The following is a 27,827-nucleotide window of genomic DNA, read 5'->3' on the forward strand; positions in this document are numbered from 1 at the left end:
TATTCAAATGAATTATTCCATACAGTTTTTCCTTTTCCTACCCCATATTAATAGTAACATAGTAGATGACGGCAGATAAAGACCCGAATGGTCCATCCAGTCTGCCCAACCTGATTCAATTAGAATTTTTTTTTGTTTTTTTTTTTCTTCTTAGCTATTTCTGGGTGAGAATCCAAAGCTTTACCCGGTACTGTGCTTGGGTTCCAACTACCGAAATCTCTGTTAAGACTTACTCCGCAAATAAACAAAACAACCCAAAAATCATTCGCAATCATGAGAAACCTGAGACAGGTCCGAAAATACTTCGAAAGCACACAATTCCTACTTATAGTACAATCCCTAATACTAGGAATACTGGACTACTGTAACATTCTCTTCCTCCCATGCCCGGCAATTACGATAAGACAACTCCAAACAATCCAAAATACAGCCTTAAGACTCGTATATTCACTGAAAAAACACGACCACATCACTGAAGCCTTCATCAACTCACATTGGCTCCCAATCCAAGAAAGAATCCAATTCAAATTCTACTGCATATTATATAAAACACTACACGGAGACAGTCCATCATACCTGAACAATCGCCTCATCCAAGCAACCAGCACCAGACACAGAAAAACGCACTCCCCATTCATACCCCCCCCATCCAAAGAAGTAAAAAGAACAAAACTACATGACGGCCTCCTAGCCACACAAGCTGCAAGACTGGACAACCAAATCTCCATCCTTCTGATGACCACCCAGGACTATAAGACGTTCAGAAAAGAAATAAAAACCACACTTTTCAAGAAATTCCTAAAACAGATATAATAACATGACCACCAAAAGCCCTCAAGATCTTCATATTACCTCTCTAGCTATCATCTACAATTCTTATAATTCTGTAATTCTGTAACTCTGTAATTCTTCTATTCATTGTAATTCTGCTCCTTAAACTAACCTTTTGTAATCCGCCTTGAACCGCAAGGTAATGGCGGAATAGAAATCCCTAATGTAATGTAATGTAATGTAATCTACACCCTCCCAGCCATTGAAGCCCTCTCCTGCCCATCCTCCACCAAACGGCCATGCACAGACACAGACCGTACAAGTCTGCCCAGTAACTGGCCTAGTTCAATCTTTAATATTATTTTCTGATTCTAAATCTTCTAAATCTTCTGTGTTCATCCCACTATAAAATCAGTTCCTGTTCAGATAGTCACTTCCATTAAAATTCTTGGTGTTACCTTCGATGGAAAATTCTCATTCCATGAACAAATAAGTTCAGTAGTCAAGAAATGTTTCTACCGCCTCCGAATGATTAGATCACTTGCCACCTTATTAGGTCAATCCTCATTGAATATTCTTATTCATTCGCTTGTCATTTCATGTTTAGACTACAGCAATGCATATTATAAAGGCATCACTAAGAAAGAATTAAAACGTCTTCAAATTATTCAAAATACTGCCATTAAAATCATTTCAAAAGCTCGAAAATACAATCATGTCACACCACTTTTGATCAACGCCCATTGGCTTCCCATAGATCATCGAATTTCCTATAAAATAATGTTACTGACACATAAGACCATAATTTCCGGCTAACCGGATTTCATCAACAGGTCATTAATCCCCCATATCCCCCATTGTACACTATGTTCATCTAATCAAAACCTGCCATCCATCCCCTCTTTAAGACACATTAACACCATGCGTACTAATATCTTTTCTGTTACGGCCCCTGGAACTCAGCACCAAATTATATAAGAGAAATTTCATCACTTGATAAATTTAAAAGCAACTTGACGGCCTTTCTTTTTAAAGACACATTCGGAGTACAATAGTCCCTCTAAGGACGGTAATGGAAACCTGTTCCTTGCCATCTTTTAGTCATTTTAACCTATTTTACAAGTACCTGACTATTTATTTTTTCGTTCCCCTCCCTTTTGTTTTGATCCTTCTCCCTCTCTTTGTCTTTATTTAAAATGTATTTCTGCCCTTTTCCATCTTGTATCGGTATGTTAATGTTTGTCAGTGCATTTTGATTGTTTGTAATATTAATTGTAATTTGTTTTTAACTTGTCCTTATTATTCTTTGTTTTCATATTATGTAAAACCGCTTTGAATTTTGATAAGGCAGTATATAAAATTTTTAAATAAACCTGAAACCTGAAAACAATCTCTCTGAAGACTCACCAATGATATTTTCATATAAATTTTCAAGGACTGTATAATAACACCTTATAGGTTTTACATGTGTATGAGTATAAAATAAATCTACTTAACTCAATATAGTGCAAACACTTCCACTGCCCGACAAAGCAGAATTCATTGTTGGACCTTCTTATACTGAATTCACTCCATAGTTTTCGAATAAATTTACTTCTATTTTTTCACAGACTTTTAGGGGCATATTCTATAAATGGCATCCCGATTGTAGGCGTCCTACCACTGTCTAACCTGCCAATTGGGACGCACATTTAAAAAAAAAAAAAAAAAATTCCAAGAAGGGTTGCCTACATTGTAAGCATTTTCACTAGGTGTGGCATGGTTTTGCCCAGAAGTGGCCTTAGGCAAGCTTAGGTCACCCTAGGCACCTGAAATGTAGGCCAGCAAAATGCTGGTCTACATTTCAAATAGACGCGGCCACTGAGCCAATCGTGGCAAGGGAATCTCCCTGCCGCAATCAGTTTAGCCAATGTAAACAATGAACACTCAATATCAAATGATCAGATGTGACCAAATTATATACAACTGACAGTGAATCATAATGCTCAGAGATTTGGAGGTGATAACAGGGAGATCCCAACACTACCACCTCACCGCCCAATCATCGCATTATTCAATGCACCAGCTGTAAAGTATGTTAGGTATGCACAATGACGTGACACAGACACGTTTCGCTTCGGCCTCAGGGAACCAAAGGAGAATTTGCAAGGATACCCAAAACGTGTGGGCGAGAGAAAACTCACATATTTCATGCATTTCTACCAAACGAACGGATGTGAGGAGGCAGTCCTACTAAGAGCTTATATCAGTTGTATATAATTTGTTCACATCTGATCATTTGATATTGAGTGTTCATTGTTTACATTGTCCACTGCTTTTTGATCACTCTACTCTCAGTTTTGAGAGATTATTGCCCTTTTTGTTTGTTTGACGCAATCAGTTTAGCGGCCACGGCAAGGAACCTGTCTCTACCGTGAAAACGACAGGCAGGAGGGATGGCCAGTCCCTCCTACCGGACCCCCTGAAGCCACGCCCCCACCCCAAATGTCTGCAGCAGGAGGAGTGCCCAATTCCTCCTGCCGCCACTCCCCCGAGACATCCCCTGGCAGAAGGGATGCCCAGTCCCTCCTGCCACAGCCCCTGAAGTTGCCCCCCCCGCCCCCAAACTTTCCATAGGAGTTTTTACAAATAGTGTGCACTCATTCATAAGAGTGAGCATTCAACAACTTTGCTCCTGTGATGACAGACTGGCCAACCACAAGTGACAAAAATGAACATTCCCAGAACTAATATGAAAACAACTCGGAAGAAAAAATTTCTGGCTGCCTATTCCTACCCTACATGGTTGTCAATGCCTAAATCAAGGCCATTTAGGATTACCTCAAAATCACGGTAGGTTTGCATAGACCCTATCATATTCCAGTCAGAGGTGCAAGAGCTAGTAGCTAAGATTCAGTGCTATCCTCCACTTTTGATATGGACACAGCGAAAGAACAAAGCTCGTATATTTATAGTACAGGTGTTACTTTGCAAAACCTTGGGACAGATGCATAAACTGCAGCGTTACCCTGTAATTTCGAGGGAAGCCCATAGAATCTATTGTTATCCTGTAACTAGCATCCTTGTAACCTATTCTCTTCTGTATTTCTTGTCCAGATGTAGGGATCGCTCCATAACACTCAGAGGCTTTCATTACTGTACAAGGTTTGGCTGCTTCTGTTACAAGGTTTTGTTTGGACTTACCCCTAAATATCTAACTCAGTGTTTTTCAACCTTTTTACATCTATGGACCGGCAGAAATAAAATAATTATTCTGTGGACCGGCATCAGTCTGTGGACTGGCGGTTGAAGAACACTGGGCTAAGTCGTGGGCCAGACCCCGCCCATCTCTACCCAATCTCCACCCCAGACCCCGCCCCCATAAGAGTACTAATTGCACCTTGCACGTCCCGTGCCTCATCTGGAAGCCTTCCCTCTGACACTGCAACGTCAGAGAGAAGGCTTTCGGTTCAGGCGCAGGATGCCCGTAGGAGCCACTGCCCGGGGCTTTGTGCACTGAATCAGTTAGGAAGAGGGAGCTGGCTCGAAGATAACGCTGCATCGATCGCACCGTGGACCGGCGGTTGAAGAACACTGTTTTGGGCCTGATGCACATGCTAGCCCTGTGGACCGGCAGGAAATTTCTGTGGACCGGCACTGGTCCATGGACCGGTGGTTTTGAAGAACACTGATCTAACTGATCTTTTTTCCTTTTGCCACACATATGAATATATGAGACGCTCGCATTTGAACGCTATCTTCCCGCCTGTAAAAGGTTGTAAACTTAAAGAAATCACTAAACATTTACTGTCCTACCAGGCGGCTCTTTATGGCAAGGATTTAGATTGATTGATTATGATTTCCAGTACCTATTTAGAATTCAGAGGGCATCTTTTTGCCATATACGTGGGTAACTAATTTCCTCCGTTCAACTGTATATCTTTTGTAAACCGCATAGAGCTTCACAGTCCTGCAGTATATAAGCTGATTGTTATGTTATGTTACTGCACAGATTCTGACAATTTGCATTTGAAATATATTATTAAATGAGGAACCCGTACATGCTAGCAATAAGCGGATGGAAATCCAGTAGCAGCGCTTACCGCAGGCGAATCATCTCCATTGGACATCCTGGCCTCACTTAGCCGCCTCTCCTGCTCCAACTCCTCATTGGCTTGACCCATGGCGCCAGACAGCCAGGTATCCACATCCACCTTGGCCTGCCGCAGGACGGCTATTCGCGCGTCATCTTTTACTTTATTTATCTAAGGGAGACAATGAGATTTAGGCACACAGGACAGCTAAGCCGTTTTGCAAGGATAATGAGCACCCTATGTGAAATGATCTTTCAGACCTCCTGCTTATGAGGTTTTGATAATGAAACTTACCCCCTCCCTTTACAAAAGCGTAGCTATGGCGATAACAGCTCCTACGTTCATAGGAATTATAAGAGTAGTGCGCTATGCTTTTGTGAAAGGGGAGGGGGGGGTTTAGTCTTGATCACTTCAACCCCTCTCCTAATCTAATCTAAACCTTAGGTTTGTATACCGCATCATCTCTACATTCGTAAAGCTCGACACGGTTAACAAGAGTTAGGGTAGAAAGGAACTCCAGTGGAGGGAAGAGGCAAAATGAAGAGAAAATTTAGAGGACTAGAATAACCAGAGGGAGGAGAAGTTACATTTTTGAGAATAACCAGGTTTTCAGATGTTTACGGAAGAGTTGGAGGGAGCTCAGATTCCTGAGAGGGGAGGTAAGGTTGTTCCAGAGCTGAGTGAGTCTGAAAGGGAGGGAAGAACCTAGTTTTCCTACAAGTGAAACGCCTTTTAGAGAGGGAAAGGAAAGTTTCAGGTTTTGGGTGGATCTGGCAGAATTGGGGTTACAGGAGTTCCAAGAAAGAAGAATGAAGGGAGGGAGGATACCGTGTAGGATCTTGAAAGTGAGGCAGGCACATTTGAAGTGGACTCTGGAGATAATCGGAAGCCAGTGGAGCTTGGATAAAAGCGGTGAGACTTGGTCGAATTTGCTTTTTGCGAAGATAAGCTTAGCAGCGGTATTCTGAATCCACTGAAGTCTTTGAAGGACAGTCCAGTAAGAACACAATTGTAGCTCTTACTTTTTAAACATTGTACTTTGGGAAGCTAATTTCCAAAAGTCATTTAACTAGCTAAATGGACTATTGGAAAACTACACAGTGCCCACCTTCTCTGTGGGTAAAAGTATGAGCTAATGGCTGAGTTTCTGTGGCTGTCTGGACAATTGCTTTGCTTTGATGGCAGCTGCTCTTTGCTGCTTACACCCTACCCCACCCTACCCAAGAAGCTGCAGCCCTGGGTGAGCACTTAGCGTGCCTAATTGTTAAGCAAGCCCTGCAAAATGTTGAAGGAAAAGGCAACAGAAAAAACAGGGGAAAACAACACAACCACAAATATGCATAAATCAGAGTGGAATTATCCAGAAGAAAATGATGTGCACTAAAGAGGTGTCCTCCAATATGCCTGGTGATTTGAAGAACTTTATTGTTCAAACATCAATAAAACACATTCATCGACTCGACATGTACATGTTTCAGCCATCAAGGCCTGCCTCAGGAGTCTTAAAAGTATGAATATAAACTTTGGCTTACAACGAACCCCAGTTTATATCAAAAATGCTAATTCCCCACAGCTCTGCGCGTGCACTGAGATCATCTTTTCAAAATCTATTAGTTGTTCCTTCTCTAAAAATAATAGGCACACGAAGATCAGACATGTTTTCTCTAATCGGTCCCCAATGATGGAACTCTTTGCCTCAACATATCAAAAACGAAAAAGATATCTCTTCTTTTAAAAAATCCTTGAAAACACACCTTTTTAAAGATGCTTTTAACATTTAAACCTTTTTGACTTTTATGATATTTTTTTTTTTTATTAACTACCCTGTTTCCTTTTGTTTTTTCCATTATTTGTCTCTCGATATAACAGATGTATCTTTTTACCCTCTTCCCCTTCCAACTAATGTCTGTCTTGTCTTAATCTCAATGTTCATGTATTTTGTATTTATTTTTAATTCTATCCTATTTTATAATTATGTACATCGCTTTGTAAACAGATTCAGCGATTCATCAAATATTTAATAAACCTTGAAACCTTGTAAGAAGTACGCTGGTACTCAAGAAAATATACGATCAAAAATCAATCAAAGAAGAATGTCATACCAATGTCATCCACCAACATTTTATCCAAGCCAACAGGACCCAAAGAACTTTTCACAATATTGGCAATGGAAGCAGCAGCAGTAACATTTTGGCTGAGCACAGCTTCCCCAGAACTGCACTCTCCAAATACAGCTAAAGGCACTGATCTCCTTCCTGTGTCCTCTGTTTAGTTAATGGTTCCTTCCATCTCTCTGAGCAAATAAGACAAGCCTTAGGGGCTACTTAAAGGCCTCCTTTCTTAGTCTAGTCACATGGATTCCCCAAGAAAAAGTGCAATCAGTTTAAAAATAATATGCTCAATACTTTGTTGAGGCATCAACATTTAAAAAAATCTTTTTACAAAAGAATTTATAATTTTATGTCAAGCATCCGCTAACAATGGAAAGGGGATATCAGTAAAAAAAAAAATCTTATAAAAAAAAAATTTAGGGGGTCTTTTACTAAGGTGCGCTAGTCAATTTTGCGTACGCTAAACATTATTTATTTATTCAATTTTCTATACTGTTCTCCCAGGGGAGTTCAGAACGGTTTACATGCATTTATTCAGGTACTCAAGCATTTTTCCCTGTTTGTCCCGGGGGGCTCACAATCTATCTAATGTACCTGGGGAAATGGTGGGGATTAAGTGACTTGCCCAGGGTCACAAGGAGCAGCTTGGGTTTGAACCCACAACCTCAGGGTGCTGAGGCTATAGCTTTAACCACTGAACCTCTCTAGAAATCAAAATGTAGCAAAAGTGAGCCAAGTCTAGGACAATCAAACCATTATGACATCACTGATGAGGTTGGCTCTTATTGGTGGAATGAGGCATTATGATGTCACAATAGCAGCTCTGGTTATCAGAGGCTGTAACTTTTCACACTATTTATTTATTCAGTTTTCTATACCGTTCTCCCAGGGGAGCTCAGGCATTTTTCCCTGTCTGTCCCGGTGGGCTCACAATCTATGTAATGTACCTGGGGGGATTAAGTGACTTGCCCAGGGTCATAAAGAGCAACGTGGGTTTGAATCCACAACCTCAAGGTGCTGAGACTGTAGCTTTAACCACTGAACCTCTCTAGAAATCAAAATGTAGTAAAAGTGAGCCAAGTAAAGGACAGTCAAGCCATTGTGACATCACTGAGGAGGTTTGGAATGAGGCATTATGACATCACAATACCAGCTCTGGTCTGGTTATCAGAGGCTGAAACTTTTCACACTATTTATTCATGCAATTTTCTATAACAGAATGGTTTACATGAATTTATTCAGAGACTTGAGCATTTTCCCTGTCTGTCCCGGTGGGCTCACAATGTCTCTAATGTACCTGGGGCAATGGGGGGATTAAGTGACTTGCCCAGGGTCACAAGGAGCAGCTTGGGTTTGAACCCACAACCTCAGGGTGCTGAGGCTATAGCTTTAACCACTGCACTACTCTAGAAATCAAAATGTAGCAAAAGTGAGCCAAGTCTAGGACAATCAAACCATTGTGACATCACTGATGAGGTTGGCTCTTATTGGTGGAATGAAGCATTATGATGTCACAATAGCAGCTCTGGTTATCAGAGGCTGTAACTTTTCACACTATTTATTTATTCAGTTTTCTATACCGTTCTCCCAGGGGAGCTCAGGCATTTTTCCCTGTCTGTCCCGGTGGGCTCACAATCTATGTAATGTACCTGGGGCAATGGGGAGATTAAGTGACTTGCCCAGGGTCACAAAGAGCAACGTGGGTTGTGTAACCATGGGTTACAAAAATAAGTTTGGAATAGAAGTTTTTATTTTGAAGTGAAAAGTTTTGTTTGTTAGCTGGGTAATTTAATGCTGTATTTGCCTGCCTGAGAGTGAAAATTCTGGGATGTTTATGTCTGATGAGATCAGTAGCAGTGAGGGGGGCAGGTCAGGATTCTATAACTGCCAGAGAGAGGAAAAAAGAGTTGGGAAGACAGGTTGGTCTGGGGTTTGTTTGAGAATAGTTTAAAATACATCAGGGTTGGAAAAGTTAGGGAATTTCAATTATTTTTTCTTTTCTAGGGGTAGTTAGAGAAAATTAAAGCAACAAACCTATTTTTCAGGGTGTTAGGGTTTTGCTCCCTTTGATTTCTTTAAGTTAGGAAGTAGGTTTGCTGTTGATCAAAACTGAATCTCAAAAGAAGAAAAAAGAAGCGCTGGTACCCAACGGCTGTGTAAAATAAACAAAGGAGTCCTGTGAGAAAATTTACATTTGAAATCTGTGAGAAAAATCTTTTGAAAGGACTAAATTCTAGGAGGAAAAGTTTATTTGGGATTTTATGTTAAAGTTATTTGGATATATATATATCTTTTAGAATTGTAATAGTAAAATAACAAAAAAACTCTTATTTCTTGTAAATTCTTTTTAAAAAGGTAATTTTAGATTTTATGTTTAACTTTTCCCTCTTAAAAGACTGAAAATAGGTAGTTTTAAAAGAGGGAGGGGTTACAGTTTGAACCTACCTCAGGGTGCTGAGGCTGTAGCTTTACCCACTGCGTCACACTTTCCCCTTATCATTATATTCTATGGACGTGTTAGCATTTAGCATGTACTAAATCGACTAGCACGCCTTAGTAAAAGAATTCCTTAGTTCCCATATTCCCTCAAGTCCATGACAAATAGGATGAAAGAAGAAAACATCCTGAAGCGAGACTATTAAATGAAAAAAGGAGAATACATTCAGACAGAATTAACATCTGTGTTATATAAAACACAGAATATGTAATCTCACCAACCCCCAAACCCACCACCAGCTAAGGCCACTTACTCTCCAAAAACACCTATTAATCGGGAGGGTTCAAAAATACATATTTGACATCTTGATACTGAGAAATACGGTTCATAGACAACGGCGCGAAAGACAAAAGCGCACGCCGACAATTGAGCGCAGCGCGCGCTGCCGTGCCGCTCTAAATTACAGTTTTTAGGGGCTCCGACGGGGGGTTTTGTTGGGGAACCCCCCCAGTTTACTTACTAGACATCGCGCCGGCGTTATGGGAGGTTTGGGGGGTTGTAACCCTCCACATTTTACTGTAAACTGAACTTTTTCCCTAAAAACAGGGAAAAAGTGAAGTTTTCAGTAAAATGTGGGGGGTTAGAACCCCCCCCCACAACGCCCCCACAACGCGGCGTGATGTCTATTAAGTAAAGTGGGGGTGTTCCCCCCCCGTTGGAGCGCTAAAAACAGTAATTTAGAGCGGCGCGGCGGCGCGCGCTGCACTCAATTGTCTGGGCGCGCCTTTGTCCCGGTGCGCTTTTGACCTGACACCGAGAAATACATTTAACTAAGAAAAGTTTCAAGTTTAAGTTTCAAGTTTCAAGTTTTATTAGGATTTTTATATACCGCCTATCAAGGTTATCTAAGCGGTTTTTACAATCAGGTACTCAAGCATTTTCCCTCTCTGTCCCGGTGGGATCACAATCTATCTAACGTACCTGGAGCTATGGAGGATTAAGTGACTTGCCCAGGGTCACATGGAGCAGCGCGGGGTTTGAACCCACAACCCCAGGGTGCTGAGGCTGTAGATCCAACCACTGCGCCACACACATAATAACGACAGTATCTAAAGCCAAATTTCAGAACACGTCTCTAAAGATTTCTTCATTCTATCTTGAGTCTCATGAAACAAATCAGGAAATATTTTAGCCTTTTGACCCAGAAATAATGCCGAACAATTTCTAAAATGCAGCCTCAGCACTGCTTCTCTAACTTGAGGAAAAATAAAAAAAACGAACACAGTAGCTCCTGCACCAGACTCTTCCGCAGAAATATTTAAAATGGCAGAGATGTCTAGTTCTTAGTGTTCACTCCTTCCTTGAACTAGAGAATGACATGGGGACAAATTTTTCCCCGTGCCCGCAAGTTTTGTCGCTGTCCTTGTTCCTGCCCCATTCTTGTAAGCTCTGCCTTAACTGCACAAGTCTCAAACACTAAGAATTTGAAAGTGTTCGAGGCGTGTGCAGATGAGGACAGAGCTTGCCGGAATGGGGCAGGGATAGGAAAAGAATTTGCAGGGTCTAGATAGGAAAATAAGTTCCTGCGGGGACGGGAAAATATTTGTCCCCATGTCATTCTCTAGCTTGAACTTTTTACTTCAGGCCATGGAAGAAAATATATTTTCCCAATAAGGGGTATCTCATCTTCATCCTTAATACTTCTCTGAAACATCTTGAGAAAGCTCCAAAAGAGGAAAGAATGGTTTGCAAAATTTGAAAGCTCTAAGAAGACTTGAGACCATTCTTTATTTTTCCAGCCACCGGTGGACAATCATCTTATGTCAAATCTAGCTCTAATTGCTCCATCTTTTAAAGATACTCAGTCATAGCTACAATATTCAGACTAGAGAATGACACGGTGGTTGTTACCCGCGGCTAGCTGTGGGTAACCCGCCAAAACGGTGACCCCCCCAAAAAAGTCATCACCGAGAGATCGGGGACAAGGCCATTCACCGCCCTGTGGACGTCCTGTGTGCTTGGACGTGGTGAGCGTGTTGTCGGAGCAGTGGCTGGCTTGGCTCAGGAGAGGAGTGGTCGTGCGCATGCTCGAACAGGATGGAGGCCAGCTTGGATTGGGAACAGGGAGGTGCTGACGGATGGCTGAGGCATCGGCCGAAGCGGGAGGGCAGCCGCACGGGGACCCCGAGGGAAGTAAGCCACCACGCTGAAAGTGCTGCAGCACCCACAGGAAGGTACCCACCATTGCTGAGAGCTCGTTTATCGGGGCGGTGCTTGGTTTGCCAGACAAAAGTTTGTCGAGTGTTTTGCTCGTCTTGCAAAACACTCGCAAACCGCGTTATTCGCAAACCGAGGTTCCACTGTACAGTCAAACCTTGGTTTGTGAGCATAAATGTTCCAGAAGCTTGCTTGTAATCCAAAGCACTCGTATATCAAAGTGAATTTCACCTTAAGAAATAATGGAAACTCAGACGATTCGTTCCACAACCCATAAACTTTAATACAAAATACTATACGTACTCATATTGCAAGACCTTGCTCGTTTAGAACAGTCACTACACTCCTGCAGCGTCAGAGAGAGAACCATCGGCTCAGTTGGGATGTGTGTATATTGTATGTACGTGTATTGCAAGACATTGCTTGTATATCAAGTTAAAATTTAATAAAATGTTTTGCTTGTCTTGCAAACCAAGTTACTTGCAATTCAAGGTTTTACTGATAAAATCATAAGGATACAACAGAACTTAAACAAAATCCTTGCTTCCATCTGTAACCAGTGTAGCTTTACATATTTATTTTATGAAAAAATTAATTGCACTGCCATTTTTTGAATAGTTTATAGCAGTGGTTCCCAAACCTGTCCTGGAGGACCCCCAGGCCAGTCGGGTTTTCAGGATAGACCTAATGAATATGCATGGAGCAGATTTGCATGCCTGGCACCTCCATTATATGCAGATCGCTCTCATGCATATTCATTAGGGTTATCCTGAAAACCTGTCCTCCAGGACAGGTTTGGGAACCACTGGTTTATAGTTATAGGAGAACTTGTTTTAAAGAACCCAAAGAAATGATATTGCAGTAGTCCAAATTTGATAACAAAATAGCTTGAAATAATAATCTAAACTAGTGCATTTCATAAATATCCAAACATATCTTAACTTTCTTATCAAAAAGAAGGAACTTTTACTCAGAATGTTAGTATGGTGAACTAGCAACGGAGTCTGATCAAGATAAACCACTAAAATCTTTATTAAGTATTTATTATTATTTGATACCCCGCCTATCATTACGTCTAGGCGGTTTCCACAAGAATAAAAATTGTTACAAACATAGGGGGGATAGAAAAAAAAATCATATTAGGACATATAATCAATAGAACAAATTAAATAGAGACACAAAAGGGGGGGGGGGAAGGGAGTAATACAATATTCAAATATAAGAGAAAAGTCAAATGGGGGGAGGGGGGAGGGGGAAGCACTGCACTAACTAGAAAAAGAGAGTTCTTAAGGAGCAAAGGCACCTTTAAATAGAAAAGTCTTTAATTGTGTCCTATATATAGGTAAGGAGGATTCATTCCTGATATGACTTGGAAGTGTGTTCCATAAAGTGGGGGCGACTACAGAGAAGATTGTTTTATGTGAGGTGTCATAAAATATGTGGCAAAGTGAGGGAATCAAAAGGAGATTTTGTTGGGAAGATCGTAAAGTTCGTGATGTTGAGTAAGGAATCAATAGTCTGTCAATGAAAGCCGGAGTGTTTACCTGTTTTGAAAACAAGGAGTACATTTTTAAAGGAGATGTGATGGGGTATGGGCAAACAGTGTGTGTTTTTCAGGAGAGGGGTAACGTGATCGTATTTTTTTGCCTTGTAGATGAGTTTAACTGCAGCGTTTTTGTATTATCTGTAGATGTCTGATTTCTTTTTGGTTTATACCATGACCATGATAAAGAGAATTACTAACTATTCTATAATTCCTCTGTAAATGGCCAGATAGATCCTTTTTGTAATCCGCCTTGAACCGCAAGGTAACGGCGGAATAGAAATCACTAATGTAATGTATTATAACTAGAGAGTGAATGTTGATGGATTTTTGATCTAAAAGAGCTGAAATTGAATGTATATTTGCATTGGTCTATGATAATATGATCTAGCAGTGGGCCAGAGTTACTAAAGAAGCAAAGGACTGCTGCATATCAGCCATGATATTGCAAAAAGTGTCCAGAGTAATAATTAGAGGGATCTTACCAGGGAAGCAATAGTCTTCAATGAAGCTACTACCCCATAACCTCTGAGGAGACATTATTCCATCTACACCATCCTGGCTCAAGAGTTCTTGTATATCCTCCAGGGAGCTGTTTGCTCATCTCCTCTCTCGAATGCATTAAAGGACACTCCTAGGTCTACTAGAGAGACATTGTTTTCAGATAGTGTGGTACTTGCCTTCAGCACCCTAATGAGTGGAATATCTCAAGTCTCCTCATTCCAGATCTGAGGCTAGTCTGAAGTAGGGATGAACAGGGACAATAGTACCAATGGGGCTTCACAGGAAGCTTCAGAGAATAACTCTGCCACTGAACCTCGACATAAGGGACCCATGCTTGATATCTTGGAAAGTCTTGCTCAAAATGCTCCCCTTGTGCTTCCTCATCAGGTAAAATAATTTGCAGAAGGAATTAAAATGGAAAATCTAGAACTTATAAGCCCTTTCTTGGTACCTACCAACTGTGCCTGAAATCTTTACTTGCCTGGTACATGGAGATGATAAAATGAGCAATTTTATCTAAAATCCAAATGCAGTAATTATACAGTCATTAATATTTGTCACCATCTATTGCTACCATCTTAGGTCAGAATATAATTTTTTTGAGACTGAGACATGCAGATGTTTCTCAGTCAAATCACCAGTTATTGAACAAAAACACAAAGATGGGCTGGCAGTTCTAGATGCTTGACACACAGAGGGAGTTGAGTTTGAAACCTCGACCAGAACTTTGCACCCTGAGCCAGTCAAAGCTGGAGATACTATGAAGATAACATTTACGGCTCCTGGGGATGAGTTTTATGAGGGGAGAGGGGAAGCTGAGGGATGAAATACTTGGCCATTCTTAACAATGATATCTAGTGGTCGTCAGATGATGAAGGAATACAAATTTCAAACTTCAAAAAGGAAGTGTGCCTAGTCAAAGATGGTCATTGCGATGGTGACATAAGTGAAGGAAAGGGATAAAATACCCTAGAGAGCATCATGAAGACTCACGACATGGGTCCAGGCTCAAAAAAAAGTTGAAAGAACAAGGGATCAGAAGGAAATTAGTGGACCATGAAAATCCCACAAAAAGCATGCAGATATAGGGAACATACGACAGAGATGCAAACAAGCCACAGTCATTCCTCATTTTATTTCTTGGCTGGGGGGCTGGGTAGAGACAGCTGCAGACAGATATTCCTTCCTTGTTGATCAGTAAGACCTACCTCTGCTTTACGGATGCCTTCTTTCACCTCTTCAATTTTCTGCCCCATTCCCAATGCTTCCTCCTCTGAAGCCTTCTGCCTTCTGGCTTCCAACCTTTGTAAAACCTGAATCAAAAGAATCCCACAGAGATCTTACTGTTAACAGCTGCAATAAGGATTCCCATTCCCTAATGACCACCCATCTCTGGGGGTGAGAAGCCCTTAAGCATACAATGAATCTTAGGTCAGGATATAAAAGCAAACGAAGGCTACCTATGGAGAAATGAACAGAGCGACTTCATTGTGTACTTGTTACAACAGGAAATTCTATACTTGAAAGTATATATGTAAGAAGGACTCAAGGTTACAAGGTTGGAAATAGAACTTCTGCTGCAAAGCGGTTTTAGCCATTCCAAGTTTAAAAAGCTAGGAAGTTACCCAAAATCTTAAATAAAAAGAAAAAGGTCCTTTTTTATAGCAGCCAGAGATACAAAAAATCTAAGATTAGAGGGAATGCTGGAAAGGTCTCATCTGCTCTGCAGATTAAATCTTGACCCAGATGTGCAGATGGCTGACTAGAGCTTACAGCTGTGAACTCTAGAGACAAATGATACTCATGAATATCAAATGCCTAATATGCAAGGAAATGTAATACAAGCGGATATGATTTGGAGCTCCTTTCATGATTTAGAATGGAATAATTATATTAAATTATATAACAAATATGCTAAATCATATTGTGTTCTGGACTCTTGTCCCCCGGAAATTATGAAAGCAGCTCCATTAGATTTTAAACTGAATTTGTTGAATTATCTGACTGATAATTTAAAGAATGGAAAATTCCTCACTAATAATGGTTATATTATAATAACTCCAATCCCAAACCTCCCCAAAGAATCATTAGCATTAATCACTAATTATAGACCAGTAGCATCCGTTCCATTTTTTGTAAAAATTATGGAAGCATTGGTCCATCTTCAACTAATGGAATATCTTGATCAATTTTCTCTCTTGCATGAATCTTTATTTAGTACCGAGACAGTAATTGCGACTATTTTGGACAATTTACGTTCTTTGTTTAGTAAAGATCTTAATGCCTTGACCATGCAATTTGATATGAGTTCTGCATTTGATTTAGTGGACCATGGGAAATTGCTGCAATGTTTGGATGCTATTGGTATTAGAGGAGAGGTGTTAGAATGGTTTCGGGGCTTTCTCGTGTCTCGCACCTATCAAGTTCGTTTCAATAATGATCTTTCAGGTATTTGGAATAATTCATCTAGCGTTCCGCAAGGTTCACCATTGTCCCCATTGCTCTTTAACGTTTATATGTCATCATTAGGTGCGCAATTGTCCCAGCTGGGGATAAAGCTGTTTAGTTATGCAGATGATTTTACGATCATTATTTCATTTGTAGTTCTCTTTCTGAAGTTATTCCTAAAGCAACAGAAGTATTAGGTCTATTGGAGCAATGGATGACTGAATTTAGACTGAAGCTTAACTCAGGAAAAAACAAAGCTTCACCGCGACCATTTGAAACTAAAACATCATTGCGTATAAATAAATCCAGCTATCCTATTCAATCTACCATTAAGATTTTGGGAATAATACTGGACCAGGGCTTGACTATGAAGAACCAGGTAGACTCTTTGGTTAGAAAGGATTTCTTTACTCTTTGAAAGCTTCGGTCCGTTATGGCATATTTTGATGTTTCATCATTTAGAGTTTTGGTACAGGGCTCCTTTTACTAAGGCAGCTAATTCATAAAAATTTTATTATGCACTATTTTGATCATTTAGTGTCTCTAATTATTGGCTTTTAACTTTTTTAGTTCTATTCAACTTCTTTCATTGGTTTTTTTTTTACTATTGTAAACCGCATAGAACTTTACGGCCTTGCAGTATATAAACTGATTATTATTATTTAGAGACCTTACATTAATTGCACCACCTACCATGCTATCATCAACCTTTCAGATATCATTTCTCTATATCTGAACTTAAGACTGTAACCAAATGAAACAGCTTATACAATTCCATGCATGTCAATAGTGTATGAAAACATTTCGGTCACTTTTCAGAGGGAGTTAACCAGGCAGAAGTAAACTCCCACTGACCGGGTCATTGGACAGATATTCAGTAGAATATCACTGGACAATACTACTGAATATTTGGTCAGTGCAGGAGTATTTCGGTGGCAGAGTAGAAAGTTATTCAGGCACCACTGACATTGAGTCTCTGATGCTCAGAAGCTTGCCTTGGTTGGAAGTAAGACTGGATGCAACTCAGCCTCTGACGCTCCAAAGAGTTCTCGAGGGCTTATACTACTCAAGGTAGCAGCTACTGAGAACTCTATGCAAATGTATTATATGGAGCTCATTAGCATTAAAATAAGCACCCTTCTGTGCATTACAAGGTGAACGCAAAGCCAGGCAAAATTTTCTGGCAAGTCTGGAGATACCGACAGCTATTTGTATGTGTTTTGTGCGAGTGTATGCCCCACGCCTATGGTCGGAACACAGCTGTTAGGCACGGGACATACACTCACACAATGCACGCACAAACAGCTAAGTCCATATTGCTTGTGAAAACACCCCCCCCCCCCCCAAATAAACTTGCTTGCAGCTCCGGCAGATCGGGAACTGTTCTGGGTCTACGCAGAAGAGCTGTGCCTATCGCTTAGCTCTTGTGCACAGCCACCGGGCACAGTTCCTCCCCCTTTCTCCAGGCTACTCAGCACAAATAGCCTGCATATGATTGGCACGCTATTTGTGCTGAGCAAGCCCCGGAAAATTAAAATCACTTCCACACCGGTATATTTTTATCAGGTTGTAGGGGTTTTGTGCATCCTGCTCTCAGTTACCAGACAAGTCTGGCTGCGTAAATAAGCAGTCTTAAACTGCCTGGATAGCTGTCCAGAACCAGCACTCAATATTGGTGGTGCTTGATAACTTCCAGCAGAAAATCTCTCTTGTGCCTATCAATTAGGGATTTCCTGGAAATCTGACCTCAAGGACTGGGAGTGCAGACCAAACATCAAGATTTTACATTTGGTCTGTTACAGAGAACATAAGAACATAAAAATTGCCATACTAGGACAGATTGAAGGTCCATCAAGCCTAGTATCCTGTTCCCAACAGTGGCCAATCCAGGCCCCAAGTACCTGGCAGAAACCCAAAGAGTAGCAACATTCCAGGACTCAGATTGTGATGTCATAATGCCTCATTCCACCAATGACTCATCGGTGATGTCACAATGGCTTGATTGTCCTATACTTGGCCCACATAAGAACATAAGAGCTGCCATACTGGGACAGACCAAAGGTATCCTGCTTCCTGTTTTCAACAGTGGCCAACCCAGGTCCCAAGTCCATCTCAATAATGGCCTATGGGCTTCTCTTTTAGGAAATTATCCAAACTTTTTTCAAACCCTGCTGATTTTCACCACCTTCTCCAGCAACAAATTCCATAGTTTCATTACACATTGAGAAATATTTTTATATTACTCTCAAGCATCTCATCTCATGAACCTTTGCTGTAGAATCTCTTATCCGCTGAAAAACTGTGCTTCTTATTCATTATTTATGGCTTGGAGGTACCTAAGATCCCCCTTTCTTTACTTCTTGTGTTTGCATATTTAGGGACCTTTTTACAAAAACCACAGTAGCGATTCTCCTGCGGCAAATGCACTTCAGCCCATGGGAACTAAATGAGCTTTGGTGCACTTGCAATGGGTGAATCGCTACCACAGCTTTGTAAAAGGGGCCCTTAGTTCTTTAAGGTTCCTCAAACAGAGTTTATATACAAAGCTTGCATTAATTTAGCAGCCCTTCTCTGGATCATCGCTATACTGTTTATTGCAGAGGCAAGCAATTCTAGATCGTAAGTACCATCTCTAAGAAAGATGCCAACTGCTCACAGAGCTCTTACCCGCTCTCCATGCGCCTTGAGTTTGTAATCTCTAGCGGCTCGTGATGTCCACCTCCGAGCCTCTTTCTCCAAACCACTTTCCCCATTCTGGCTACTGTTCCATGTCTCTAGTTGACATACCTAGGGAAGAATGCAAATGAAAAGAAAAGCTGAAACTAAAGTAGAATTTGGTTCAGAATGTTGTTTTTTTTCTTGTTTTCCTCCTCTAAATTTAGGGTGCGTCTTATGGTTAGGTGAGTCTTATGGAGTGAAAAATACAGTATTTCTTTTTCTTTAACTAGCTCATGGTTGACTTTGAGGAATTGTTTTGGATCATTGCCTTGCTAAAACATCCAACTGCTTTTTAATTTCTTCACATACTGTGGAAGATTAACTTCTAGGATACGTTGACAGTTGAATCTAGTCTTTCTTCCACCTGCACAAATGTTTCCTGTGCTACTGGCTGCCACACAATTCTAAAGCAAAATACATGTGATGCATCCCAGTGTCAACAGTTGGCAAAGTGTACTTTTCTTCAACTTTTTTTTCCAAATGTATCTTGTGCAGTTGAGGCCATAGAGGTGAATTGTTGTTTCATCACTCAAAAGCACTTTGTTCCACGAAATTTCAGGGTTATCAAACTTTTACCTCCAGTCCGCAGACCAGTACAAGTCTGCAAAATTTTTTTTTTGCTGGTCCAAGCAAAACAAGTTAAATTTAGCAGTAGCTGGCAGAAATCCCAAGTCCTGCCAGCTGAAGATCACTTCCCAGCGGGACCAAAAGGCTGCTCTCCACCTCAACAGTCTGCTGACACTGGCATCCGCACATGCTCGTTTTTTAGTGCATGCACCTAAATGAACCATCTGTCTGTGTTGGCAACTCAGGAGCTGCCGCAGATTGCTGAGGTGGACAGCAGTGTTGTTGACACCCTCAGACATGGCTTTTGCTGGGATCCCTGATAGCTCTGGGATTTTTTTTTTTTTTTTTTTAAATTTGAATAGGGAGAGGATGGATATGGGGGGAGGGGATCCAGTCCACAAAGATTCTCAGCCAATTTGCCTATCTCAGAATGCCAAAAGGTTGGGAAACACTGCTATAGACAATGACTTTTGTGTTTGGCTCATAGAAAATATTTCCTTCCGACAACTCTCTCATGCAGATCAATATTGTGTAGGGCGGACCTTTGGCTAACTACTTTAGGGGCATAGTTATCAAAGTGAGCTACTGTTTAGATGTGTTATTTTGCCACTAACCTGTGTAATTTTAGCATATGTCCCATTTTATGCAATGAGACCTTTGGTTCCTTTTATTAAGGTTTGCAAACCGATTTAGCGCACGCTAAATGCTAAGATGCCCATAAGAATATAATGGACTAGTCGTTAAGCTCGTTACATTAACGGGTGCTAGAATATATGTGTGTCTGTCTGTCTGTGTTTCTTTATCTCTCTCTCCTTGGCCGCTGTCTGTGTCCTTCTGTCTCCCCCCCTCCCCCCCGAGCAAAGCTGTCTGCCCCCAGCACACCCCTCCCCCCAAAGCAGCCCCCTTTCCCTATCTCTCCATGGCCCCTTCTGTCTCCCTCCAGCACACCCCTCCCCCAAAGCAGCCCCCTTTCCCTCTCTCTGTCTCTCCATGGTCCCTTCTGTGTTCCCCCAGAGCAAAACTGTCTGTCCCCAGCACACTCCCCCCCCAAAGCAGCCCCCTTTCCCTCTCCCTATCTCTCCATGGCCCCTTCTGTCTCCCCCAGCTCACCCCTCCCCCAAAGCAGCCCCCTTTCACTCTCCCTATCTCTCCATGGCCCCTTCTGTCTCCCCCAGCACACCCCTCCCCCAAAGCAGCCCCCTTTCACTCTCCCTGTCTCTCCATGGCCCCTTCTGTCTCCCCTAAGTACACCCCTCCCCCCAAAGCAGCCCCCTTTCCCTCTCCCTCTGGCCCCCTGTATTGATTCCCCTGCTTACCCTCCCTGCATCCCGGCGTCTTCTGGCCTGCTCCAGGCCGCGATCGTGGTGGCCGGCCCCAGCGAACCTCACAGGCCGCTCCCCAACCCAGAAGCACGCTCCCTCCCGACGCGATCCCGTGCATCAGAGGGAACGTGCCACCGAGGCCGGAAAGCGGCCCGCGAGGCCCGCCATGATCGCAGGCTGCCCCGAAGAGAAGGATCAGCGGCAGCAGCAGCGGTGAGCGAGGGCGGGAGGTGAGGTGCTTGCTTCAGGTTGGTGAATGAGGAGGGGAGTGGCCAGAGTGATCCCTAGCCACTTTCTAAAATGGAACGCAGCCACGGATCAGAAAACACGGCCCCAGGCGCGCTCTAGGGTTTTATTATATAGGATGTCTTAGCATTTAGCATGTGCTAAACTGGTTAGCGCACCTTAATAAAAAGATCCCCTAGTTATTAACTTCCTTCCAAACAGTGAAGATTTTTATGGAATGAAAGATTAACCTTATTCTTATAAAACAGAAAAGCAGATACTCTCTTTTTTGTCCAACTCCAAACTACTCTTTGCCCAAAGCACAATTCTATTTTATGACTAAAGTGTTACATAAGCCTTATTTAAAAAAAAAAATAAAAAAAAAAAATCTTCTTGCAAATAATGCAGGAAACCAAATCCCCCACTTTGGTTAAATAGAAGAATCTGTTGTTTATTATACATTTTCTATCCCACATTTCTATTCAATCAGAGTGGTATACAAAACCAAGTTAAAATCTGAATACAGAAAATAAAACAGTTAAAACTTTTTTCGGCATGCTACATATGAAATCATACTCTACACAGAAGAACTTCAGCTTTTTATCTCGCGCATAGACTACTGCAACTCGCTAGTCTCAGACCTTCCGCCTAGACATCTCGCTCTTCAATTTGTCCAGAATTCAGGTGCACGATCATATTCTGTGAGTGCCGCTATACTCACATTACCCCTCTCTTAAAGTCACTTCACTGGCTTCCTATCCATTTCTAAATGCAATTTAAACTCCTCCTACTGACCTACAAATGTACTCATTCGGCTGCCCCTCACTATCCCTCTTCACTTATCTCCCCCTACATTCCCCCACCCGCGGGCTCCACTCAGCTGATAAATTCCTCCTGTCTGTGCCTTCCTCTTCTTCTGTCAATTCTAGACTCCTTCCCTTCTACCTTGCTGCACCGCTCGCTTGGAACAAGCTTCCTGAATCCCTACAGCGGGCTCTGTCTTGGCTAAATAACTTTAAAAAATCCTAATAAGATAACCCAACCAATAATAAATATATATCACTCAAATGTTACTACAGAGAAATACTACAAAGGAAGGAAAACATTTCAGTAATTCTTTCACCATGCCAATCCGGCACATAGTCATTGATCAGAAAAAAACCTTCTTTTCAAAATTATTGTGCCCTTTATTTAACTGTAATGCTATTTTTTAAAAATATTTTCTTTAAAAGACAATTTTCTGTTTAGTTATTACCAACACATCTTAACAGTAGCTGACATTGATAACTTTCCCCCTTAGTGTCAGCTAAAAACTTTGACAGGTCGTTTGAGTCTATTTTGCAGATTTTACTGATTTCAACTAGTTGTATCAGAGATTTTTCTCAGTCTTTGAGATCTTGCCTTGACTTCCACAATTAAACTTCCACAAACTGAGGAATCTTTGCTGAGGGATCCCTTGCCATCAATTAGCTGTAGCTGAAAAGAGTTATTTTATTTCATTAAGTGCCAATTTCTAGAAATAAAATTCTATATTTTGACATTGATCCAGATCATTGATTGAACCATATCTGTGTTATTCTCTTCTTGGTTGGGCTGAGAACTTTTCAGAACCCCCTTGTAAAGATAGGCCTACTAAATTACTAACAACTTAAAAAAAACCGAAAAGGTAGCAATAACGAACTAGAAGAATGCCAACTTTTGCACCTGCTGTATTCATTATTACTTGCAATCTGTTATAATCAAATAGTTATTATGCATTACCATTTACAGAAAAATGTTGCATTTAACTTTGTACCGTAGAGAGATTGTCTCAGTTTCTGCTCTCTTGGGGATACATTGAAACATACAATTTGACAAGGGTTGCCTGAACTTTTACAAACAACTATATAAGGTTATTATTGGCCTTAGAGAAAGAATGCATTCATTTCTGTTCTGGTTTTGCAATGTTGCCACATGACTTCCTGTGGTCTATATGCCAAGCTCATGAGAGAGAGAGAGAGAGAATGGGGTTTGCAAAAGCAACAGGTCATATAAGTAAAAATAAAAAAAGTGTAAGGCCTCAAAGTTAAAATGAGTGAAAAACAGCATTGGTGTCAAAGTTGTTCTGTAACCCAATCTAAAATGCTTAACGACTAACTTTAAGATACTTTTTCCCTGAGGTGAGGAGCAGTGGCGTAATAAGGGGGAGGGGCATGGTCTGCCCCCAGGTGCCATGTTGGTGGGGGTGCCGGCACTCCTCCAACTCTCCGCCCCTGCCTCCTCCCCTCGCAACCGCGTTGTCTCTCCTTCTGACGTCATTTTCGGATGCCGGGCGCCAGCACTCCTCCAACTCTCCACCCCTGCCTCCTCCCCTCGCAACCGTGTAGTCTCTCCCGCTGACGTCATTTTCGGGTGCCAGCACTCCTCCAACTCTCCGCCCCTGCCTCCTCCCCTCGCAACCCCGTTGTCTCTCCCGCTGACGTCATTTTCGGGTGCCAGCACTCCTCTAACTCTCCGCCCCTGCCTCCTCTCCTTGCAACCACGTTGTCTCTCCTGCTGACGTCATTTTCGGGTGCCGGCACTCCTCCAACTCTCCACCCCTGCCTCCTCCCCTCACAACTGCATTGTCTCTCCCGCTGACGTCATTTTCAGGTGCCAGCACTCCTCCAACTCTCCGCCCCTGCCTCCTCTCCTCGCAACTGCATTGTCTCTCCCGCTGACGTCATTTTCAGGTGCCAGCACTCCTCCAACAATTGCAGTTGCGAGGGGAGGAGGCAGGGGCGGAGAGTTGGAGGAGTGCCGGCGCCCGGCACCCAAAAATTACGTCTGCAGGAGAGACAACGCGGTTGCGAGGAGAGGAGGCAGGGGCGGAGAGTTGGAGGAGTGCTGGCACCCGAAAATGACGTCAGCGGGAGAGACAACGGGGTTGCGAGGGGAGGAGGCAGGGGCGGAGAGTTGGAGGAGTGCTGGCACCCGAAAATGACGTCAGCGGGAGAGACAACGGGGTTGCGAGGGGAGGAGGCAGGGGCGGAGAGTTGGAGGAGTTCAAATCCCCACTGCTCCTTATGACCACGGGCAAGTCACTTAATCCCCCCATTGCCCCAGGTACATTAGGTAGATTGTGAGCCCCTCAGGACAGACAGGGAAAAATGCTTGAGGACCTGAATAAATTCATGTAAACTGCTCTGATCTCCCAGGGAGAAAGGTATAGAAAACTAAATAAATATACTGAAGATTAATGTCTATTTATATATAGTTCTTTCAAAAGATCTTTTGCACAAAATAATACTGGTCGATAAATGACTACAAAGACTGTTTTAAATCTGCATTTATAGAAAAATTGGGATTTACGATTATAAGAAGATTAAAGCAGTCCATGAGAGCGCTGTGCTCAGTACTAAGTGGGATTGCTGCATTTGATGGGCAAAACTCACTGCCCATATTTAAAAAAAAGATGAAAAATATTCTTACGAAGTCTCTTTTGCATAAAAGACACAAAATGAGGATCCCTTTTACAAAGCCTCAGTAGCAAGTACTGGCGTGGCACATGCGATGCAGCCCGTAGGCACTGAATGGGTTGCGTCACATGTGCCATGTAGGAATTGCTACTGCGGCCCTGGTTTTTTGATTTATCACACAGACACTCTTTTATGAAACAAAACCCTCTATGGATGCTTTAAATTGAATCTCTTTTTTAAACTGTATATATGTTGCAATTTTAAATATACAATTTCAAGGATTAACACTTCTAAGGAAAATTAGAATAATACAAAATGAAAATACCAAATGTTAAAAGGGGGGGGGGGTGGAATTCTACACTTCAGTCCACGGTGCTTACTAGGATAGATTTGCCTGCCTTAGGCCCTCTTTTACAAAGTCGAATACTACAGTGGCCTAAGGTAATCGCACCAAACCACACCAGGAATTAATGGGCTTTGGTTCTGTTGCTGTGTGGCTTTGTATAAGAAAGGGGGGGGGGGGGAGGGGAGGTATTATTTATGATAATAATTGATGCCTCTTTTCTTTACAGTTTCATTGAACTCCTTCCCCATACTTTGTGGATTTTAATTATTTCTGTCATGATAAAATTCTGGGACTATAGGTTAATTAATTCTGGTCACAAATGTTTGGATGGCATAGGACGGTCGATCTGATACTGGGACTAGCAGTGTTTTTTTTCATTTTTTCTTCTAAATATGTAACTTTTCCCCTCCTTTCCCTCTTCCCCTCACTTTCAAGTCTGTCCAGTTAATGTCCTTGATGTACACTTTCATTATTTTTTTAAATATTTATTATCTTTATCTCTTTTTAAATATTTTATTGTAAACCGGCCAGATACTTGTTGATGGTCGGTATATTAAAAGTCAATAAACTTGAAACTTGAACTTGAAACTTCTTTCTAGTCCAAGGGTCCCGTGCACTAAGGGGCTCATAATCGAAACTTAAATACATCTAAAAAACCCACCCAAGTCGGCACTTGGACGATCTAAAAGACAGGTCGCCCAAGTGCCGATAATTGAAATGGCTTTTTAGGGACTTTTTAGGCCTATGAATCCCGCTGTGTGTCCAGAGATGAAAGGGGTGTTTTTGGAGGAGTGGTTAGGGCGGGATGTGGGCCGACCTAGACTTAGTCAACCTGCAGAGATAATCAAATGTTTGACGAGACTGCCTAGACGGAACTTATACGTTGTGAGTTAGACGACGTAAAGACAGTATATGTGCCCAAAAGATTTTCAAAGTGACCAGATAACCACTGCAGGGACAAAATAAAGACCCCCCCTCCCCCGTGTTCACTGACTCCGTCGCACCCCCTCAAAGTTCAGAATAAAAACGTACATACCTGCCTCCAGAACATCAGCACCAGGCATAGGAAAGCCTAGCAGAGCTGCACAGAGGTGGCTTAAGTAGTTGGCTTGTTAACTGGTTAACTACTCCAGCATTATCTCTTGCATATTCCTAAAGAACCCTCTTCTATCCCTCCCCCCCCTTTCTCTTCATTTGAGGGATTATTTACCTTGTCTGCTCCAGAAGGCTGGAACTGGTGAGGAGGAGTTAGATTGAAAACTGTGACATCCTGCAAGAAAAGTTGAAGGTTCTGCTCCCGGGACACCTAAAAAAAACCCACAAAGGCTAAGCAAGATGCCAGTGGAGAAAAGAGATGAAGACAGACATTACGGAGAAAAAGACAGCAAGAGAAAACAGAAATGAGAAGAGAGGTGTATCAAAAAAGAGAGGAATGGAAAAATGCGTTGCCAGGAAGCAGACAGGGTGAGACAAAGAGATGAAGGAAGGAAGAGAAAAGATGAGGGAAGAAGGTAAAGCTAATGAATTTAGCATTTATCTTTGAAAGAACAAACATTTTAGAAATGGCCTTCTATACATTCTAATACGTGGGGCCAGCCCTAAAATGTGCAGCTAAGTCTGACCCCTACGCATAGCAGCTTCCATTGGGACTTTATTTGGCCGTCACCTACAATTACTGTCTTACGTTTAAGAACATAAGAAGTTGCCTCCGCTGAGGCAGACCAGAGGTCCATCTCACCCAGCGGTCCGCTCCTGCGGTGGCCCATCAGGCCCATTGCCTGAGCAATGGTCCCAGACTATCCCTATAACCTACCGCTACTCCTATCTGTACCCCTCAATTCCTTTATCCTCTAGGAACCTATCCAAACCTTCTTTGAAGCATTGTAACGTGCTCCGGCCTATCACAGCCTCCGGAAGCGCGTTCCAAGTATCCACCACCCTCTGGGTGAAAAAGAACTTTCTGGCATTTGTTCTAAATCTGTCCCCTTTTAATTTCTCCGAGTGCCCCCTTATACTCGTGGTTCCCCATAATCTGAAAAATCTGTCCCTGTCTACCTTTTCTATACCCTTCAGGATTCTGTCCCTTTCCGAACATCTGCCCCAATACGATAAAAATTCCTTGTTAAGGACTGAAGTTTTGGTTGACTTTTTAGGCCAATGAAGTATTATTTGTGTACAAAAAAATGTGCGATCGATCTCTGCATTTTCTTTTGTAGTCGATATCAACATCTGTCTCGCTTGAAAGCTGGAGAAGCATCCATAGCAGTCTCTAGGAAAAATCTGGCTACTGGAATCGTGGCAGGGGTAGGGTTACCAAATGGCTCCAGAAAAAAAAGAGGATGGATTGAGACATCCGAGTTTTACCTCCATTGCTTTCAACGGATGTAAAACCCAGATGTCTCTATCTGTCTTCCTGGACCACACAAAGAGGCAATGATCAGCAAATATACTCACAGGCAGAAAGAGTGGACCAATGGCATCAAGAAGACCAATTGATTAGATAAACCCAACGTGGCCACGTTTCGCCCTCAGGCTGCGTCAGGGGAAATTTGCCAGAAGGGGAAAAAATAAATCACTCCCCCCTTTTGAGGCAAATCACTCTCTCATCCACAAAAAAAAAAGCAGGATTGAAAACCTAAACAGGCACCTCTTCTTTATCTAAAGCCACTCTTTTACACTCGCAAAATCAAGCAGGACTTTTCTCTTTTTTTCCCCCTTCTAGCAAATTTCCCCTGACGCAGCCTGAGGGCGAAACGTGGCCACGTCGGGTTTGGTTTATCTAATAAATTGCAGTCTTCTTGATGTCATTGGTCCGCTCTGTGTTTCTGTCAATCTGTCTTCCTTACTTCCGTTGCTTTCAATGGAAGTAAAACCCGGATGTCTCAATTTGTCCTCCAAGGAAGGGGTCCAGATTGCCCCGAACATGTCCTCCTTTTTGAGGACATGTCCTGGGGTCCAGGCAGCTTTTCCAAACCCAGTACTTGCTGTAAAAATCAGATCTGGAGGGGACATCCGCGCAGGCGCCTATGCATGACGTCATCTTGTCCTTGTATGTATGGATACCATCTGTGGGTGGGGCTGGGGGCAGATTGCGGCAGAACTGGGCGA

At 42.2% G+C, this 27,827-nt stretch overlaps 1 protein-coding gene across 6 annotated transcripts in view; it reads right to left on the bottom strand.

The window, feature by feature from the left end:
• FCHSD1 (FCH and double SH3 domains 1) overlaps positions 1-27,827 on the bottom strand; it is a 185,830-nt gene that overhangs the window by 39,620 nt on the left and 118,383 nt on the right. For all 6 annotated transcript variants that reach the window (XM_033927510.1, XM_033927509.1, XM_033927508.1 and 3 more), the window contains 4 exons: positions 25,930-26,025; positions 18,772-18,891; positions 14,865-14,969; positions 4,854-5,015 (listed from right to left, as the gene is read on the bottom strand). In XM_033927510.1, the coding sequence (XP_033783401.1) occupies positions 4,854-5,015; positions 14,865-14,969; positions 18,772-18,891; positions 25,930-26,025 (483 nt within the window). The remainder of the gene's footprint in view (positions 1-4,853; positions 5,016-14,864; positions 14,970-18,771; positions 18,892-25,929; positions 26,026-27,827) is intronic.

Source organism: Geotrypetes seraphini, chromosome 18 (assembly GCF_902459505.1).
Source record: "Geotrypetes seraphini chromosome 18, aGeoSer1.1, whole genome shotgun sequence".
Classification (NCBI taxonomy): Eukaryota; Metazoa; Chordata; class Amphibia; order Gymnophiona; family Dermophiidae; genus Geotrypetes; species Geotrypetes seraphini.